Here is a 21666-nt window from a genome sequence, read left to right as displayed (position 1 = left end):
GCTGGTTTTATTATGTACTATTGCACAGCTAGCTTTGTTTTGTTTTTATAGGAACCCTTTCTATTATCACCATTTTATTGGTCTCATGTACATGATTTTAATTTGTAACTCACTCAAAAATGCTATTATTTATTTGTAACAATTGTGTTTCCTTGATGGTTTACAAATGTAATGAACAGAATAAAGGGACACTGTCCAATAGTTAACAAAGATGTTATTGAATAAGGGTTCCTGCTGTCTTCAGATAATATGATAAATTATTAGGAATAATGGGATTTTTAATGGCCCATGTAAAACTGCTGTAAGTTGCTCATTGGAAATACTTATGATACAGCAGAAATGTGCAATCGTTTCTTCGCCAGACTCCAATGAAGGCTATTAGTCTGTCCCAGATGTAGTACTCACTCAGGTTTCTGTGCATCTCTGCCCCTCTTCCAATATCTTCAGGATGCAGTAGACAATACCAAGACTGACCAATTAATTCTTCTTTCTTATAACCAAGGTGATAAATAACACTGAATTGAGAAAAGAACACATATCACATAATTTAATAAATAATATCCTTGCGATATTATTGTGAAATGGGCAATTATGATGGATCTAGTGTATATTTATTGCTAGAAAAACTACTACAGGTAGTCCTCAACGTATGACCAAAATTGAGCCCAGAATTTATGTTGCTAAATGAGAAATTTGTTAAGTGAGTTTTGCCCCATTTTACAACTTTTCTTGTTAAGTGAGTCACTGTGGTTGTTAAATTAGTAACACAGTTGTTAAGTGAATCTGGCTTCTGTATTTTGATCACGTGACCATGGGGATGCTGCAACAGTTTTAAGTGTGAAAAATTGTCATAAATCACTTTTTTCAGTACTGTTGTAACTACTAATGTTATAAGTCAAGGACTACCTGTCAGGGATGGGTTTAATTTTTTTTACTACCAGTTCTGTGGGTGTGGCTTATTTTATTTATTTATTTATTTATTTATTTTATTAAATTTTTATACCGCCCTTCTCCCGAAGGACTCAGGGCGGTGTACAGCCAAGATAAAACACGAAATATATACAAGTTAAAACATTTAAAACCTAGCAAATTACAAAAAGGCTGAATATTAAAATTTAGTTTTAAAATTTTAAAAATATTAATAAAACCCCAAATTAAAATTTGACACTATTATGCCAGTCCCGCTTGAATAAATAGGTGTGTTTTGAGCTCACGACGGAAGGTCGAAGATCAGGCACTTGGCGTAAGCCAGGGGAAGTTCGTTCCAGGCGTCGGTGCCCACAGAGAAGCCCCTCCTCCTGGGGGCCGCCAGCCGACACTGTTTGGCGGACGGCACCCTGAGGAGACCCTCTCTGTGAGAGCGTACGGGTCGGTGGGAGGCATAAGGTAACAGCAGCAGTACCCGGGTCCTAAGCCATGGAGCGCTTTGAAGGTGGTAACCAAAATCTTGAAGCACACCCGAAAAACCACAGGAAGCCAGTGCAGGCTACGGAGTAGTGGTGTTACTCCGTGCAGGCTACGGAGTAGTGGTGCTCCCGTTACCACTCGCGCAGCCGCATTCTGGACTAACTGTAGCCTCTGGGTGCACCGCAAGGGCAGCCCCATGTAGAGAGCATTGCAGTAATCTAACCTAGATGTAACCAGAGCGTGAGTGACCGTGCACAAGGCATCCCAGTCAAGGAAGGGACGCAACTGGCGGACCAAGCGAACTTGGTAAAAAGCCCTCCTGGAGACGGCCGCCAGATGTTCATCAAAGGACAGCCGACTATCCAGGAGGACGCCCAAGTTGCGAACCACCTCCTTTGGGGCCACTAACTCGCCCCCAACAGTCAGCCGCGGATGCAGCTGACTGTACTGGGGTGCCGGCATCCACAGCCACTCCATCTTGGAGGGATTGAGCTTGAGTCTGTTTCTCCCCATCCAGACCCATACAGCTTCCAGGCACCGGGACAGCACTTCGACCGCTTCGTTGGGGTGGTCTGGGGTGGAAAGGTACAGCTGAGTATCATCAGCGTACAGATGATAGCTCACCCCGAAACCACTGATGACCTCACCCAGCGGCTCCATTTACAAGCAGGCAGAAAACTCATTCAAGACAGGATGCTTCACAATGGAAATCGCCCAAACCTTTTTAGAAACACAAAGCCCCATGTTGCACAAACCCCAAAACTTCAAAAACTTTGAACCATATAAGAATTTCTCCACTTATCCAATTTGTTGTTCAGCTGACCCAGAAAGGAGCTTCTAGCTGCTCTGTCAATTTAAAGCGACAGCATTGGGTTTTTTTCCCCCTTCTTCTTTGCCAAGCGATCTCCTGGCTGAGAAGCGAGTTGATCAGTTGGGAGGCTTCATGGCTTCTCAATTAAAGCAACGGTATCTTGGTTTATTTTTTCCTCTTCTTCGTCAAGTGAGCCCTGAGTTTTTTCCTTCCAGCTGATCAGCTGGGAGTTGGGAGGCAGCAATAGATTGTGGGCGGGGCCAGGCAGAGTTTTTACTACCGGTTCTTCGAACTACTCAAAATGTTTACTACCGGTTCTTGTGAACTGGGGAGAACCGGTAGCAACCCACCACTGCTACCTGTATTCAGAATAGACTTTCCAACTCTTTACAAGTAGTCCTTGACTTATGATCAGTCACTTACCAAGTGTTCAAAGTTGTGACAGACCCCCAAAACAGGATTTACCACCTAGATTCAAAAGTTTGATGTCTCACCCCACGAAATCACATGACTATACTTTGTGTGCTCAGCAACCAACCCTCATTTATTACAATAGCATTTAGACTTATATAACGCTTCATAGTGCTTTACAGCCCTCTCCAAGCAGTTTAGAAAGTCTGGGTCCTCATTTTACCGACCTCAGAAGGATGGAAGACTGAGTCAACCTTGAGTTGGTAAGAATCAAACTGCTGGCAGCTGGCAGAATTAGCCTGCACTACTGCATTCTAACCACTGCGCCACCCCTGGAACTTTATAGCTGTTTGCAGTGCCCCCCATCATGTAACTGCAATTTCCAAAGTTTTTGCCATGTTTACTTCTAGTCTCCAGCAAAAAACACCCCATACCAAAAATGGGTTTGCTTAACAACTGCCATTAAATAGGTCATAAAATTGGGTGTGATCACATGCTGACCTGCTTTATAACCATCACAAATTATGAGTGAAATTGTGGGCTCAATTACAGACATAAATCAAGGATTACTATATTTAGCCTTGATTCTATGGGTTTTACACTTAGTAATCATCATGTAATACCAGGTCTTCATGCTACAGAAAACTTTACCTGCTAAATGCTAAATGCTTGAATGCAAGCTAAATGCAACTAAATGCAAGCTAAAACATATAGTTTTAAGGCAGATTTCCTTTTTTTGGACATTTGGCAATTTTATCCATATCATTTCCAGATAGATGCACACACACAAAAAGTTTGGCCTTACTTTTCAGTCATTTCAGCAATCTTCATATCTAATGTATGCTGGCTCTGGAAGGTGGAGTTCTGGGACATGTTGTCCTCTTCTTCAACCCCACGAGGGACGGGAGCACAGAAAGCAACAAAAGTGAGAGCAGGAGGGGCAGACGTCAACTGTGTGTCAAGTGGGAGGAATCTGCCCCGCATGACTATTGGACGGTTCCTTCCATACTTAACCTGAAAGGCTCTTGAGGTACGCATTTCAATGATGAACTCAATTTCTGCAGAATAAAATGGAGAAGAATAACTTGAAGTTTAATGTCAGATTGAAATTTGCAATGCAGGATAAAGTGTAATCATGTAAACTGTCATGTGATTTTTTTTTTATTTAATGTGTTACGTGACCTTAATCTTAGACTATTCAATAAGCAAATTACAACTTAGCATAAGTTATAAATGGAACCTTTCCTCTCACATTCATGGCTGACAGCTTAAGAACAGGTTATGATATTTTTCGAATTAGTTTCCAATTTTACTATAATTCTATGCCCCTACTTCACCCGCAGTCTTTATAATTCTGGTTACTGAACAGCATACCTATATACAGTACATATTCAAATGTTACATTCAAACTGTTGGCCCAGATAAGAAAAAGTAATTACAGAAAGGTGTAGCTTCAAATTTTTGTGATTTTAAATTATTTATTCAAATGTATATAGCCACCCATCTCATACAGTATATATGGCTCCGGATTAGATTACGCTGAAAATTAGCATAACTTTTTTAAGGAAGCAAAAACCTGAGACAGAGGATTAATAGTTTTTAACTACAGTACTAACAAGAGGGAAAATACTGCAAGTTATTTACAGGTCCCTTTTAACATTTTGCTTTTTCTATTATTGCTTGTATTATAATGCAATACACTGAAAAACATTTAAAATGCCTTCTTATTGACCCAGCTGCAGTTGAAATCTCCCCTTTCTAACAGCATGACATTCTGATATCCACAATGTTTTCTCTACAGGAACACAAAAATATAGAAATAAAATTTCTGAATGGGAGAATACCTAGAATGGAGAAAATTTAGCAGATTTCTCCTCTTCCTTTGAATAAGACAACAACCCTAATTAATATTTGCCTCTCCTATAGACACCATGATTAAATATGGACCAGATTTATGCATCGGAAATAATACCGTTAGTTTATTGTATTACATACAATCATCAGACGCTTTTTCAACTTGTAGGAAAAATATCTACCATTTTGCATACAGTAACAGGGCTGAGGCTGAGGAAATATCCATACAAGTACAGATACTGCTGCAACCTGTCTGTCAGATCTGTAAGTACCAACCGATAGGCAGTTTGCTCTAGAGAAGGTCTAGGAATCTACCACTTTCTCAAGCAATCTGGGTTCTATTGCTGCTCTCCTGATGTCATATAGCATAAAAAAACCAAAATGGCCTTGGAGTAGGAGTGAAATGGGTATGTCCATAGTAATCAAAAGCTGTCAAAAGGAGCTGGGAAGATTCCAATCCTTTCATGACCCCGATTGCAGCAGAACTAACACTGAACATGCATAAAGCAATATTGGTTTTGGGAGAAGGTGGCCTATTTCCATATCACATCAGTAAACCTCAAGATAACTGTCTTCTGATGTAGGCTGGGAAGGAGAGGAGGCTGCATCTTTTAGATGTGTCCTTAAAGGATGAAGGAAATAGGGGTACAGTTTGTTGGAGCAGATTAATTTAATAACCCTCGGTTTGGATCCAGTATTCTCAAAACCCCTAATGTGATAAATGAACTAAGATTTCAAACTCGTGCTGGCTCAAGATGTATAGCACTCCTAGATCATATCAACTTCCTCACCAGTGCAAAGACTTGCATTTTTAGAATGATTCAGAAGGAGAGATGGTATTAGTTTTGGTGCCCTAGGCCAGTGTCTTCTCCACCTTAGCCTAAAGCCAGCTCTGTGCCACCACAAATAAAATTATTGATTTCCCTAGGAATAAAGTAGGACGATTAATAATTATATTTCAATCCATTTGTCAGCAAGGTTTCTTACACTTTTGGGTAGTACAACTGCCCACTATTGGCCATCCACTATGACTTGTACTGGCAAACAAAGAGCAAAGCTCAGTTTCAACAGCACTTCAGCTTAGCCTATGTAGGTAAGGCAGGAGCCCTATCAAAAATGTGTTCCCACTTATTCTAGGCAAGGCTACCATTGTCTTGCACAAGCAAAGAAGGAAGCAGGGTTCAGTGTAATTTAGTGACTCATCCCTGGAAAGGTTTAGGAATTCCAGTGCTGAGTCAAAATTATACATATTAGTGTAACTCGCAAATCAAGACTCAGAATTGATGCAGCAGAAGCAGCATACAGATTGGCAATAGGCAGCAAATGTTATGCCAGCTTTGTTTTTTGCCAACTCTAGAATAGATGGAGAGAATTTGAACTAGAAAAATTTGCTATCAGAAAAAGATTCAGTTGCTCCCTTGCTGGAAAGACCTTTTGACAACCCCTTCTTGTCCTCACCAGTGCCTGGATGCTGATGGGCAAAAGAGAGTTTTTCTTGCATGATCCGGCTTGCTGTGCTATTCAGGAGGTCGAAGATGGAGTTGCCTTGTGCTAGCAGTTCTACCTAGAAAATATATATATATATGTATATGATAGAATATCTTATTTGCAATGATCTTTTGCTCTAAGAATGTCTTAGGAATAAATGCTATTTCAGTGTGAAAATATGGTCCTGAAAGTTAGGTATTTTTAAAAGGATATTTGGATCCTGCAGGGTTCTAACAAAAGCTTTAGGGTTTTAAGCAAATGACGCTCTCACATTTAATAGTTGCTAAGAATAGCAAATGTAGTTTGCATGCCAAAAACTGAACCATTTGTGTTTAAAAGAATATTCCACAGCTACGCTAGAAAGGTTCTTACATCCAACCTTAAACTACTATTACACAAAATGGACTAGCAGCAGAATTGAAACTTCCATTATATTCCTGCCAAGTCTAATCTCTAAAGTCCATGCTGAGTACAAGGCATTTTGGGGTGCCTCACCTTCTGTAATATTGATGCTTACCACAGAAAACCCAAGGAAATGCGGTACGTTCTCAGAGACATAGGCCAATTTCCCCTTTGCAGTGAGAGCTAGAATGAACCCCGAAAGTGAATGCACCAGTTCTGGATCTACAACAACAGCAGCAGCAAAAGGTGGTTCTTTGGGTGTCATTTGATGTGAGCCTGGGAAAACAAGAGAGTGGTACATGGGTTCTACACGTCATTGGGTAAAATTCTATATAGAACAAAGCAACAATTTCTTGTTCTCATGTAAACTGTCATGTGATTTTTTTTTTATTTAATGTGTTACGTGACCTTAATCTTAGACTATTCAATAAGCAAATTACAACTTAGCATAAGTTATAAATGGAGCCTTTCCTCTCACATTCATGGCTGACAGCTTAAGAACAGGTTATGATATTTTTCGAATTAGTTTCCAATTTTACTATAATTCTATGCCCCTACTTCACCCGCAGTCTTTATAATTCTGGTTACTGAACAGCATACCTATATACAGTACATATTCAAATGTTACATTCAAACTGTTGGCCCAGATAAGAAAAAGTAATTACAGAAAGGTGTAGCTTCAAATTTTTGTGATTTTAAATTATTTATTCAAATTTATATAGCCACCCATCTCATTCAGTATATATGGCTCCGGATTAGATTACGCTGAAAATTAGCATAACTTTTTTAAGGAAGCAAAAACCTGAGACAGAGGATTAATAGTTTTTAACTACAGGACTAACAAGAGGGAAAATACTGCAAGTTATTTACAGGTCCCTTTTAACATTTTGCTTTTTCTATTATTGCTTGTATTATAATGCAATACACTGAAAAACATTTAAAATGCCTTCTTATTGACCCAGCTGCAGTTGAAATCTCCCCTTTCTAACAGCATGACATTCTGATATCCACAATGTTTTCTCTACAGGAACACAAAAATATAGAAATAAAATTTCTGAATGGGAGAATACCTAGAATGGAGAAAATTTAGCAGATTTCTCCTCTTCCTTTGAATAAGACAACAACCCTAATTAATATTTGCCTCTCCTATAGACACCATGATTAAATATGGACCAGATTTATGCATCGGAAATAATACCGTTAGTTTATTGTATTACATACAATCATCAGACGCTTTTTCAACTTGTAGGAAAAATATCTACCATTTTGCATACAGTAACAGGGCTGAGGCTGAGGAAATATCCATACAAGTACAGATACTGCTGCAACCTGTCTACAGACGTCAGATCTGTAAGTACCCAACCGATAGGCAGTTTGCTCTAGAGAAGGTCTAGGAATCTACCACTTTCTCAAGCAATCTGGGTTCTATTGCTGCTCTCCTGATGTCATATAGCATAAAAAAACCAAAATGGCCTTGGAGTAGGAGTGAAATGGGTATGTCCATAGTAATCAAAAGCTGTCAAAAGGAGCTGGGAAGATTCCAATCCTTTCATGACCCCGATTGCAGCAGAACTAACACTGAACATGCATAAAGCAATATTGGTTTTGGGAGAAGGTGGCCTATTTCCATATCACATCAGTAAACCTCAAGATAACTGTCTTCTGATGTAGGCTGGGAAGGAGAGGAGGCTGCATCTTTTAGATGTGTCCTTAAAGGATGAAGGAAATAGGGGTACAGTTTGTTGGAGCAGATTAATTTAATAACCCTCGGTTTGGATCCAGTATTCTCAAAACCCCTAATGTGATAAATGAACTAAGATTTCAAACTCGTGCTGGCTCAAGATGTATAGCACTCCTAGATCATATCAACTTCCTCACCAGTGCAAAGACTTGCATTTTTAGAATGATTCAGAAGGAGAGATGGTATTAGTTTTGGTGCCCTAGGCCAGTGTCTTCTCCACCTTAGCCTAAAGCCAGCTCTGTGCCACCACAAATAAAATTATTGATTTCCCTAGGAATAAAGTAGGACGATTAATAATTATATTTCAATCCATTTGTCAGCAAGGTTCTTACACTTTTGGGTAGTACAACTGCCCACTATTGGCCATCCACTATGACTTGTACTGGCAAACAAAGAGCAAAGCTCAGTTTCAACAGCACTTCAGCTTAGCCTATGTAGGTAAGGCAGGAGCCCTATCAAAAATGTGTTCCCACTTATTCTAGGCAAGGCTACCATTGTCTTGCACAAGCAAAGAAGGAAGCAGGGTTCAGTGTAATTTAGTGACTCATCCCTGGAAAGGTTTAGGAATTCCAGTGCTGAGTCAAAATTATACATATTAGTGTAACTCGCAAATCAAGACTCAGAATTGATGCAGCAGAAGCAGCATACAGATTGGCAATAGGCAGCAAATGTTATGCCAGCTTTGTTTTTTGCCAACTCTAGAATAGATGGAGAGAATTTGAACTAGAAAAATTTGCTATCAGAAAAAGATTCAGTTGCTCCCTTGCTGGAAAGACCTTTTGACAACCCCTTCTTGTCCTCACCAGTGCCTGGATGCTGATGGGCAAAAGAGAGTTTTTCTTGCATGATCCGGCTTGCTGTGCTATTCAGGAGGTCGAAGATGGAGTTGCCTTGTGCTAGCAGTTCTACCTAGAAAATATATATATATATATGTATATGATAGAATATCTTATTTGCAATGATCTTTTGCTCTAAGAATGTCTTAGGAATAAATGCTATTTCAGTGTGAAAATATGGTCCTGAAAGTTAGGTATTTTTAAAAGGATATTTGGATCCTGCAGGGTTCTAACAAAAGCTTTAGGGTTTTAAGCAAATGACGCTCTCACATTTAATAGTTGCTAAGAATAGCAAATGTAGTTTGCATGCCAAAAACTGAACCATTTGTGTTTAAAAGAATATTCAACAGCTACGCTAGAAAGGTTCTTACATCCAACCTTAAACTACTATTACACAAAATGGACTAGCAGCAGAATTGAAACTTCCATTATATTCCTGCCAAGTCTAATCTCTAAAGTCCATGCTGAGTACAAGGCATTTTGGGGTGCCTCACCTTCTGTAATATTGATGCTTACCACAGAAAACCCAAGGAAATGCGGTACGTTCTCAGAGACATAGGCCAATTTCCCCTTTGCAGTGAGAGCTAGAATGAACCCCGAAAGTGAATGCACCAGTTCTGGATCTACAACAACAGCAGCAGCAAAAGGTGGTTCTTTGGGTGTCATTTGATGTGAGCCTGGGAAAACAAGAGAGTGGTACATGGGTTCTACACGTCATTGGGTAAAATTCTATATAGAACAAAGCAACAATTTCTTGTTCTCATGCATACAAGGACATGCATTCAGTTTCACAGCTACTACGATTGTTGTTCGAGTAGAGAAAAAAATAGCCAGAAAAATTATTGAAGCCTGGGAATTGGGTCCCTTGTCAGTCAATAGGAGTGCTGATTTATTACCACTTTATCAGGAGCTGAGGGTGTGGTGGAACAAGGAAACAACAATGAAAAACTTAATAGTCAGACATCAACATGCCAATTAACAACTAAAAGCTACAGACAACCAGAAACCATATAAACACAACGGTGTAGAACAGACCAGTTCACATATCCTTGCGAGAGAGAAGTTCCCTGATGATGGGTTCCAGCAGGAGCCCAAAAGCTTGGAAAAATAAACCTTTGGTCCCAGTAACTGATTCAAATTGGATCCTGCAAAATTTTTTGAATCAAGTAACCTGAAATCCTCTAACATAAGCAATGTGTACAAACTTCAGGATTCATTACTCTGTGTAATTGAAATTTCAAGGATTTTCACACCAGTTGTGTTCACAAAGCTGTAGGCACTGCATTGTCATCACAGTTATCGTATGATCATGATTTCCGATGCTCCTTGCTGGGTCCCCAAGAGGAAAATCAATGGGGGACCCAGCAGAAAGTTGGAAGTCACTTCTGCTCCTACTTCCCCCTCTCCCCACCAGCCATGGTCATTTGTTTTTCTGTTTAGGAAGGAAATTTCCCTGAAAGGATGAGTCAATAGGTCATCAGCTGTCTAGTCAGTTTTACTAATTGAACGATTACAGTGAATTTTTCTCCCACAGGATCAGTCCTAATGAAACAGATGCAAGTCTGGCTTATTTTCTGCCAGATGACCTCTTCCCTCATATTATAGATAGGAAAAATCTTGTTTCAGGAAATGCACTGAGCAAAACAGAGCCTGCTCATCTTTGAACTAATTATAACAGAATATGAAGGTCATTATGTCTTTCACTTTCTCTTTTTATCTAAGCATATTGCAAAAATGTAGATATCAGAAGAATTTAAAATACAACCAAAGGCATGTTGGTTTATGCTCTGATCCTCAAAAGAAAAAAAAATCAAAATAAAAGGGATACAGAAAAAGCTCTGCAGGTAAAAGACACCTTTGGGGAAGCAAGACATGATGGAAAATATGTAGGAGTTGATAATGCCAGCTGTTGCATGCAGCATGGCTGCTTTTTACGGCCTATTCTATGCTTCCCTTAAGCACAAAGAAGGATGCAAATTATACACAATGCAGATCCATGTTTGAAATTCATTGAAGTTAAAAAAAACCCCAGCACCAAACATTAGTAACACATGGAATCAGATCTTTTCCCTATTTTCATTTTCTGATCATATATACACATACACATATATTTAAACTGCAAGTGCAAGCTTATAGTAGGTAGGAGGTACATGTGATATTTGAATGACTGACTTAAAACCATAAAAAATAATAAAAATACCACAAGGAGTTCTCTTTGGAATAGCAAATACTGCTCTGAAAAATATGTGTGAAGAGTTTTAAACCCTCCAAAGGATTATAGCGGGAACATTTTTACTAGCCAAATGTTGCAAGTCATTTGGTTTGGCAGCCAGAAATCTGCACTCAACTGTAAAAGTAGATGGAGCTATGATGTAAAAGGGGAGAAAAATAATAATAATAACATGTTAAAAAATCTCTCCCTTTTAATTTCCTAGTCAGTGAAGCATTTGAGGTATGGAATGGGTGTGGAATTCTCAGAGAATTGCAGAAGACTCACTAGGCATACTTGCAATCCAGTCACTACTAGTTGTTTCTCCCTGAAGTCATATACATCCAGTCCAAAGGTTAAGGTCTGGAATGAAGGATATTGTTTAAGTTAACCTCATATGTTGTAAGGAAGAGCCCATAGATAAATACAGATTGGAGGCTCCTTTACAAAACAGATTTAGAGGATAGAAATGTCCATACGGAGATAGAGGAAGTACAGAGTAAAAACAGGCAAGAACATGCAAAGGATGGTTTAGATCAGGGGTCTCCAACCTTGGCAACTTTAGGACTTGTGGATTTCAACTCCCAGAGCTTTGCTGGCTGAGGAATTCTGAGAGTTGAAGTCCACAAGTCTTAAAGTTGCCAAGGTTGGAGACCCTGGTTTAGATCACAACACAATGTCTATTATCATGTCAACTTGGAAACCCACCCTCCTTTTTCCCCCCACTGCAAATGCCGCTGTTAAGGTTTGCATAATGTCAGGTTAACTGTATTCTTTTATAGCGGTGGCAAAGCATAAATGGAGGGGATTTGATTCCCAATGCAGTACAAATACAAATTCTCTCCGTTTACAATAGCTGTGGTTGTTATACAACTGCTTCAGTTATCAGTTATGATAAATGACAAGGAATCACAAGGAATCATAAGATTAAAACTGTTAGCGTAGCTAGTGTAGATAGATATTATTGATCCCATCCGAGTGGTTAGATCCCAGGACACCTAATACAGGCATGGTACTCTGGGATCTCTTTGGATCAGGTTGCACTCACAGAAAACCTAATAAAACAGGAGTCAAATGACTGTGCTACAGTTTAGTCACAGCTATTACTATACTTGGGGCAATATGTGGCAGGCAGAAAAGATTAGTATTCTAAAGTAACATGCAGGCTTACAGGCATTTGGGGGCAGAACGATCAAAGACATGAGGTAAAGTTTGAAGAAAATGCTTATCAAATTGTTGCTCCAAGAGAACTACAAAAGACAGTAGAATCAAGAAGCTAACTGATTTTGACAGGGCTTGGATGAAGTTTCAAGTGGGATAAATATGCATTCCTATATTTAGATACGCCCACTTCCCAAAAAACTTCACAAACGCACCCTAAGTGGAAGGAAACCTGTCTTGGAAACAGAAATGAAAAGGAGTGGGTGTCTTAGGCACCTTCCCTATGCAAGAACTGTGCAATCTGAGATAATGAGCTGTGGTGGCAGAATGATTAGAATGCAGTATAATTGTGGCTAACTCTGCTGACTGCCAGTAGTTCGACCCTGACTGGGTCAAATCTGACCCATCCTTCCACGGTCAGTAAAATGAGGAAACCCACCCCTCATTGTTGGGGGAAATATTGCTGATTCTGTAAACCCCTTAGGGAGGGCTGTAAAGCACTATGAAGTAGTATATAAATCTAGGTGCTATTGCTAGTGCAGATTACGTTGTGTGAAGCCAAGAGAAAACCACATACAGTTTAGGGAACCTGTAAGGTACATACAAAACAAGCAGAATATTTGACTACAAACGTCTCTGCACTTTTCTGGTTTTCTGTGTCTGCAGGGGAACATTTTCAAATACAGATCTAAATTCTGCGGGAAATGGGATAGATTGAGACTCTTAAACAGAAATGGGAGGATGCCACATGGTAATCATAGTTTGAAATAAATGATGACTCACTACTTTCTATTTTCAAAAGCAGTAATGACTTCTTTACTTACCTGTAATTCCAAAAGGACATTCACATTCATCATAATCAGTACTCCCTTCAACTCCCACAAACAAAATCAACATATGAACCCTTCACAATATTAACTAAGTTTCTAAATACAGACTGGTAAACTGCTTCTGTGATTACTGGTCACATCTCAATAGATATAGCTATATATGTGAAAAACTGTATAATATGACATGGTGTGTATTCCATTGAACATTAGTTTCTTCCTGCAGTTAATCAAACTTTTATAGGAAAGTCAAATGATGTTTAGAAAAATATGATTTGATTATGACCAGTGAGCTGGAATTCACTAAACAAGTTACAGAAAGACTTTGGATTTTTCTTTTACCAGAATTAAAAAGCTGAGTCTCTCGTATATGGAAGCAGACCAGAGCCATGGTGTGGAGGTATGAAAGTTGTTCCTTATCTTGGTCTGAGATTGGCAGAAGAGACCGAAGAGTCTGCAACTCCACATTGATCTGATCCCGACGAGCCTTGGAGGCACCTTTTGTTGACCTGCAAGAATGCAAAGTATTAGCCATACACATTTGTTCCTCTCCTATTTCCAAATCTTTAGAATATGTTTCCTCATAGTAGATTAGAGAAACATTTCTTAATTTCAGAAGCTTTAAGATGTGTGGACTTCAATTCTCAGAATTCTAAATGCTGGCTGGAGAATTCTGGGAGTTAAAGTTCGCATACTGTATCTTATAATTACTGAGATTCAGAAATACCGGATTAGACAGAGGATCTGATTTACAGATAGTCAACCTCTGCAGTTTTCACATTATGAACGTGCACATAGTTCTGAAGTAAGAAACACATTTATTTGAACATTATTCTATTCTTCCCTATGGATTTCCCTTTTGGGTGACATGATGATTAATTAATTTTATGACTGGTACTTTGCCAGGTAACATACGTCTCACATAACTATATTATTATGTGAGAATTAAGGGAGGAAATCCCAAAAGCATGTTTCTCATCTCAAAACTATGTTGTCATAGTTGAGTCATTAAAAAGGTAAAATGTAGGTTGAGTCATTAAAAAGAGACAGGAAAGATAATGGGAAAAGTGGAGAATCTGTGTGTACTTAGATGAATGCATGTACACTCAAATTTTCATGACTTGGGAAGAACTTTTAAGAGAAATATCTTTATTTGGATCTAGTATGGCTTTTATTTTCCCTCCCTTGCCCATTTGCAACCTTCCCATGTGTTCAGTTTCCTAGCTTTTCAGTATGAATGAACAAACACAACTCATTGCCTCAGGAAACAGCAGACATATAACTACTCCTTGGCTGCTATCATCAGTTGCTTGATTTGTCCGTGTCATAATGATAAAGGTAGCCCTGAAGTAATACTTAAAATTACCTTACCTTAGTTAATTTAATCAGAGTCAAACTGTAAATCAGAGAAGAATCAGCACGCTAAGATTTTTGCACATATCTGCCAAATAAACGGCCAGTGCTAGCTGAGGAGGGGGTTTGGGGAATACAAAATTTAGAATGGTGACTTGGGATCAAAATGTTGGAATGTGCCCAGCAGCTCTATGTAAGCAAGGCTCATTAGCTTCAGCTTGGATGGCCAATGAAACAATTACAACTATCATCCTAAAACCTTTGGGACAAAGCTGTTTTAGAGAGGCCATGCCCTTACCATGTGTTTCTGTCACCATGATAGAAAACTTACGACTTATGAAAGTTGTGCCCATTAACAGACCAACTCGGGTGGGAAACAGCTTTTAATGACTGTATCCACTGTAACTGCCACATACAAGAAGAACTTTTAAGAGAAATATCTTTATTTGGATCTAGTATGGCTTTTATTTTCCCTCCCTTGCCCATTTGCAACCTTCCCATGTGTTCAGTTTCCTAGCTTTTCAGTATGAATGAACAAACACAACTCATTGCCTCAGGAAACAGCAGACATATAACTACTCCTTGGCTGCTATCATCAGTTGCTTGATTTGTCCGTGTCATAATGATAAAGGTAGCCCTGAAGTAATACTTAAAATTACCTTACCTTAGTTAATTTAATCAGAGTCAAACTGTAAATCAGAGAAGAATCAGCACGCTAAGATTTTTGCACATATCTGCCAAATAAACGGCCAGTGCTAGCTGAGGAGGGGGTTTGGGGAATACAAAATTTAGAATGGTGACTTGGGATCAAAATGTTGGAATGTGCCCAGCAGCTCTATGTAAGCAAGGCTCATTAGCTTCAGCTTGGATGGCCAATGAAACAATTACAACTATCATCCTAAAACCTTTGGGACAAAGCTGTTTTAGAGAGAGGCCATGCCCTTACCATGTGTTTCTGTCACCATGATAGAAAACTTACGACTTATGAAAGTTGTGCCCATTAACAGACCTACTCGGGTGGGAAACAGCTTTTAATGACTGTATCCACTGTAACTGCCACATACAAGAAAGAGCTTTTCAACAGCATCCTCAAGGGACTCACTAACTTTTGAAATGTTCCGTAGTCTGAGAATCCCAAATACTACTTAGCTGCGATCAGTTTGCTGCATGGCCTTAAGCATTCACAAGTGAAACCAAAATGTTAATTATAACTCCTATTCTGTAAGTGTTGAAAAGGCTCTCCTTAAAAGAAATATTCTGGTCACTTCAAAGTGTGAAAGTCTTCCTTATCTCTGTCCTAACAGCAGAATCTAATGCATGTTTTACTCAGAAATAATTCATTAGATTAACAAGGACCTACTCTAAAGTAAACATGTATCAAATTGCAGGTTCAGCATAGAGCTTTCAAAGCTTTTTTCAATATATCATTTTTGTACTGTCATAAAACATCTATTCTTTGAGATGGACTTTTGCATGTGAAATGCCCTGTGCCCTAATTAAACATTTCTACCAGGCTCACAGTATGTCGGTGTAGTGCTCATTGGTAAGTTTATTTTAATGGGGAGGGGAATGCTGTGATCTGGGGAGAATTTGAAGACTAGCAGGGCTGATCGCTAGTTGCCTTGAAGTCTTTGAATGAACCCCAGAGAGGGAAATTCTGAGTAGACAAAAAGTAGTGTGGGAATTGCTGCCACAACATAGTTGTGGTCACTGTGGATGTAAAAAGGGATTCAATAAATTCATGAGAAAGGCTGTCAGTGGGTTTCAATTGTAAGGTTTATTAGAGCTGTTCGGAAGGGGCTTCAGAGCACAAATGCAGAACCTTCAAATCGTGCATATTTTTCCAGAATAAGCTTTGGTTATTCTTTGGTTAGGGGACAGTGTGCCAGCTCACCTAATATAAAATTAGCTGGATTCATTAATTCAATAAGCTAAGGCCAAATAAAGCACCTTAATATGATTCATAGACTCAAATCTCCTTTTCCTTAGGCAGTTGCTGCCATGGATGCGATGGCAAAGTTCTCCCATTATGATTCTTATTGACTGGTCTTGCGTGACATGCTCACCCTGCAGTTAACACAATTTACTCAATTTGCTCAATTTTCAGGGTTTTGTGCTTTGAATTCATTGCCTGATTTATGGTTCAGCATATCATGTGGACACAACTAATAAGCCATTCAGTCATTCTGGGTTCCAATCTAGTGTAGGGAAGAGCAGATGAAGACGAGTTCAACAGAAGAAAAAGAATAAGAGGTTTGAATTGCTTTCCTCCCATCCTTGAGTCCGCAGAAAACTATACCAGCATGGATTTTTCTGTCCCATTGTTGATCCCTATCCTGCCTACTTTGGCTTTCTTACAATCATTGACCCAGTGGTGAAATCTTTCCTGGTTTGCCACCGGTTCACTGCCTGCGCATGCACAGTACGTGCCAAATGCACGCTGTGCATAGGCGCATGAGCAGTATGCACCAAACGCACGCTTCACATGGAAAAAGGAGGCTTGGGAAGATAAGTAGAACAGCAAGGATGGGGGAATAGCTATGCCGCGCGATTTAGATTCACTAGAAAGCAGGATTTCCTGCTTTCTAGCTATTTTAAATCGTGCGGCACAGCTGATCATCGAAAATACCTCTTTTTTTATCACTACCGGTTCACCTGAATGGTTCACTGCTGCCTTGACCACTCCATCTACTGGAGGGATCTATTCTACTCTGTTATCTAGCTATTCCATCTATTCACCCCACTTTTGGTTTCTTATTGTAGGCATCTGACTTCATTCCAAGTAATGACTGGCAAATGCTAATAGATGTACATCTTGAGGATGTCATCAAGGAATGGAAGAATAAAGGAGAAAATGGTACTTTAACAGCAGCACAACAAAGAATGACACAGGACTGTCTCACTCAGGCTGGGCCTGATGTGAAGGCAGCATTTATTATTATTGGATTTATACCTGCTGTAAACAGAAATATCCTCAGAGGTTTACAATATATCCATCAATATGCAGCAAAATAAAGTAAACCAAAAACAAAAAGGCAAGTAAATCAATCCTTACTCACATAGATCTATAAACTGATGACATTCATGTCTCAAAGGCTCTTCAGAGTAGCTCTGTTTTTAATAGCTTGCAGCCAGCCAGCACCTTGGGGGCTGATCTAATTTTGTGGGGAGGGGTGGCTAAAGTGCAGCTTTAAGAGAACACAGCAAAAAACAAACAAACACCCAAAATGTTTCCAGGGCATTCTTGTCGTACAGTGAACTACAATAAAAAATATAGTTGGCTTAGTGTGGTGCATGAAGCCAGGCAATTTGCCTGGTGTTTTTGAGGTTTTAGCAAATTAGGAATCAAGGCAGTGAGCACTATAGGATTTTCTTGGAGATGAAATCCAGTCATTGTAAAAATAAAACTTTTTTATGAAAAAAAAAAGAAAAAAAAGAAATCCAGTCATTTGCTCCACTTCATCTGAAAGCTGGAAAACTGGTCAAGCTGGAAACGGCAGCATGGCAGTTGCTGTGAAAGGAGTTTGACAAAAGAGGGAACTAGGCACAAAGGAAGACAAAAGGAATCCCAAGCTTTTCATGAATGAGCTGGACAATTTGCAGCTTTCACACAGGGCTCAGAAAAAGGGCACCATCTGCTACCTACCTTTTATCTACGTGCAGACTAAAAGCACAGGAGCCCTGCCTGCCTCTTATTGTCTAGTCATCGCCAATTCAGTCGAGGAAACATTCCTCCAGGTGTAAGCTAGTACTGGATTTTCAGAAAGCCAAACCTTCATTATTTTCTCTACAAATTCTCTTTGTAAGGGAACACTTTAAAAAAAACCTTGGAAAATGATGATCAATAAAGAAACGACAGCAGCAAAAAATTTGGGAAACAAGAAAAGGAGCAGAATGATTTGAGAGGACTTGATATTATCCAAAACGGGCCACTCGGTGGGAAAATTCAGTATGCAACTCACCATTGTAGCTTATGTTCCCATGACAACCATCATGCAGCCATTAATTTGTGTAAGGAATTGGAGGTAAAGAACTTAAAGTATCAAAAGAATTTGTAAGGTTTAATAAGCTCAGCTTTACAGCCAGCTTTTTGTTGTTATTGTTGTTAAATAAAAGTTGTGGGGAGCCTAAATCCAGCTCTACTAATCCAAAGTGCTCATTGTGCATCACTAAATTAATCTAAGTCCTTGCTGGGGCCTGGGTCACTCTGCAAATTATTATCATCATAAGCCTGATGGCAAGTGCCTCTACTCTATCATGGATATACAGAACTTCACATATTTGAGGCGCTTTAAAAATAATTGTTGATGATGCTAATACAGTAACCAAAACTCAATTCCAATTAGCCAGTCAACTTTCTACCCTGAGGATATTCCCTTTAGTAGTCACTAGAGGTCTAACCAGTCCCATGTTTTTGCTTCAGCACTGTTCTATTTCAGCCCATAACCTTTCCCCATGGCAACCCACAGTTTATAAAGCAAATGCATTCTGCCAGTTTCATGGGTAAGAAATCCTGGGAGTTGATGTCTACACATCTTAAAGTCCCCAGATTGAGTAACACTGCCCTAAAATGTGAAACCATTATAACTGAGTCTCTCTGCTCTTCATCTGGCATTCAGTGCTCGGCATGCTTCTGTCTCTCAGAAGAGGAAGCAATTGATTTGCAGGGGCTCTGGAACAGCTGTGCTAATCCTATAAAGCTGTTATGAGCAGTGTTTATTTAGTGGGCCTAAAAATCTGGCCACTGAAGAAATCCTAGCAACAACAGTGTCTGGTTTAGAAAGAAGACAATCTTCTACCATGATCCTATAAAGGTTTACTTTGAAGAAGGTCCTACTGCATTTAGTGAAACTTACTGTCCAGGCTGCATCTTAGCCTCTTAGATGATTGGTTGAACTATTACATTACCATACATTTGCCTATAACAAAATATTTTGTTATATATTTTGCCTATCAAATAGGCAAAAAATAATTTGATTTTATGCGATACTTGCAGGATTGATGGTCTACTTTACCTTCCTCTTAGCAGCAGAATTCTGTTTTCCTCACAGAGATCAGAATGCCTGCTTTATGACAGTGTTCACTATTTGGGAATGTATATTTATTTTCTGTAGTCCAGATTAGATTATTACAATGCTTTCAGATAGATCCCAAAAATTACAGTAGGTACAGAATGGTATGCTTCAAGATGCAGTAATTCTGGTCTCATTACTCCTTCAGTTGCAGTGACTGCTTCATTTTATGTAAGGTTGCTCTTTAAAGCCCTAAATAATTTTAGTTGTTTGAAGCGGTTGCTGACCCTCTAGGAATCTGACTAGGCTTAATGAAAAAGTATTGAAGCAAGTCCATGCAGTCTGCATGTTAATTTCCAGAGAGTAATTCTTAGCTTGTGTTAATTCTGTAATATTCAAAGTTCTTGGTTCTCCAAAAGCATTAATACCATGCCTTTGATTCCCAGTTGTAAGGAAGCAAAGCAAGAGAAAATCACTACCCTCATATTCTGATTGTGGACAGCTAAAGGCATCAAAGAAGTGGGTTTTGAGGAAACAGGGTATGGCAGGATATCCTGAATAAGAAGCATTCTGAATATATTTTATTTTAAAAAGTTGTATGGTGGTTGACCCGCAGTTGTCCACCAGTTTTTGGTTCAGATAATTGCATTTAACAAACTGATATAAACAAAATTTTAAATATATAATTTATGACTCATCATAAGTGTCTATCTATGTGGCCACTAAGAGCTGTCACTAACCTGATAGCGTATAGTCAGTTTTTATGGTATTTAAATGTCCCATGATAATATTCTTTTGGGAAATTCACCAAAAATAATGATCAAAATAAATTGAAAGGGAATGATAACATATATGTCAAAGGTAATGGCAAATATGCCAAAAATAAATAAATACTAGAGTTACAGCACTCCAAATGCTTTTTAAAAATGGAGATGCTACACTTAATGGAACTATTAAGAATAAAAAATCTAGGTAAATGAAAATATATTTACTTACATTTGAAATCACAGAGACTTTAAAAAGTGGCTTAAAAATGAAATGAGAGGTAGAGTAGTGAAACAACTTCTTAAAATACGGTACATGCATCTATTCCAACTTTGTGCCCTCTAAATATGATGGATCTCAGTTGGTTGATGATCTTGGCAAAAGGATGGTGTTGGGGAATATTTTATGAAAGCTGATTGCCATGATTGAAAAAGTTACCCTCTTCAAATTAAGAGGAGTAACAGAAACACTGAAGAATAAGGCCTCTGAAGATGATTTTAAGAGATAGATGAAAAAGACAGTTCTCTGAGTAAATTGGTCCCGGAAATAATGGATGTTCTGTCTACTTAGCAACACAGCAGCTCTGTTTTGGACCGACTAATAGTATAGAACCATTGCAAACCATTGCCCATACATTACAATGGAACCAAGATTTACTATATTCATACTGTTTCATTGTGTCCAAAATGTAATAATTGAACACGGTTGGGGATCCTGCAACAAACATCTTTCCTCTCTTCTAAACCCCAGTGGAAAGAAAGGATTGCAAGATCATGTCACTGACCTGAAAGTCCTTGGAGTACAGAGCTTCCGCCTAGGAACAGATATAGGAGCAGAGACTTTGCGTTCTCGCCTTCTGACTGGCTTGTTGCAGTTTTCACACAAGATGGTCATAGTTCTGCAAAAGGACAGAAATTATTGAAGGAAATGAGAATAATCAGACTGCCCAAGAGGAAGCCACAATCCTCAAGGCTGGAATAGCATTTCAAATTATGTATGTACTCAAATGCTGAGCCTGCCCTGATTTGCAGTCCTCCTCTCGCCCATCCATTGGAATGACCACTAGTTAGGGAGGATTGCAACTGTATTTACGGGACCGCCTGCTGCTACCGAATACCTCTCACCGACCCGTGCGCTCTCACAGAGAGGGACTCCTCAGGGTGCCGTCGGCTAGGCAGTGCCGGCTGGCAATGCCCAGGGGAAGGGCCTTCTCTGTGGGGGCTTCCACCCTCTGGAACGAACTTCCCCCAGGACTTTGTCAGCTTCCTGACCTCCGAACCTTCCGCCGCGAGCTTAAAACACATCTATTTATCTGCGCAGGACTGGACTAGATTTTAAAATTTAAATTGGTTTTAAATGGGTTTTATTATGTATATTGTTATTTTTAAT

The 21666-nt window shown here is 39.2% G+C and overlaps 1 protein-coding gene across 3 annotated transcripts in view; it reads right to left on the bottom strand.

Annotated features, from left to right (window-relative positions):
- The window catches only part of LOC131189182 (neuronal PAS domain-containing protein 4-like), a 35895-nt gene that overhangs the window by 8970 nt on the left and 5259 nt on the right, over positions 1-21666 (bottom strand). For 2 of the 3 annotated variants that reach the window (XM_058165122.1, XM_058165123.1), the window contains exons 1-4: positions 6489-6644; positions 5942-6047; positions 3435-3687; positions 406-515 (exon numbers count right to left, since the gene is read on the bottom strand). In XM_058165122.1, the coding sequence (XP_058021105.1) occupies positions 406-515; positions 3435-3687; positions 5942-6047; positions 6489-6638 (619 nt within the window). In that variant the 5' untranslated portion in view covers positions 6639-6644. Of the gene's footprint in view, positions 1-405; positions 516-3434; positions 3688-5941; positions 6048-6488; positions 6645-8917; positions 9024-9466; positions 9628-13489; positions 13657-21061; positions 21176-21666 lie in introns of those variants that run through there. The other variant, XM_058165124.1, reaches the window with a different exon arrangement.

Source organism: Ahaetulla prasina, chromosome 1 (assembly GCF_028640845.1).
Source record: "Ahaetulla prasina isolate Xishuangbanna chromosome 1, ASM2864084v1, whole genome shotgun sequence".
In the NCBI taxonomy this organism is placed as follows: domain Eukaryota; kingdom Metazoa; phylum Chordata; class Lepidosauria; order Squamata; family Colubridae; genus Ahaetulla; species Ahaetulla prasina.
The sequence above is the reverse complement of the archived record's forward strand: the minus strand, read 5'-3'. Positions and strand labels throughout refer to the sequence as shown.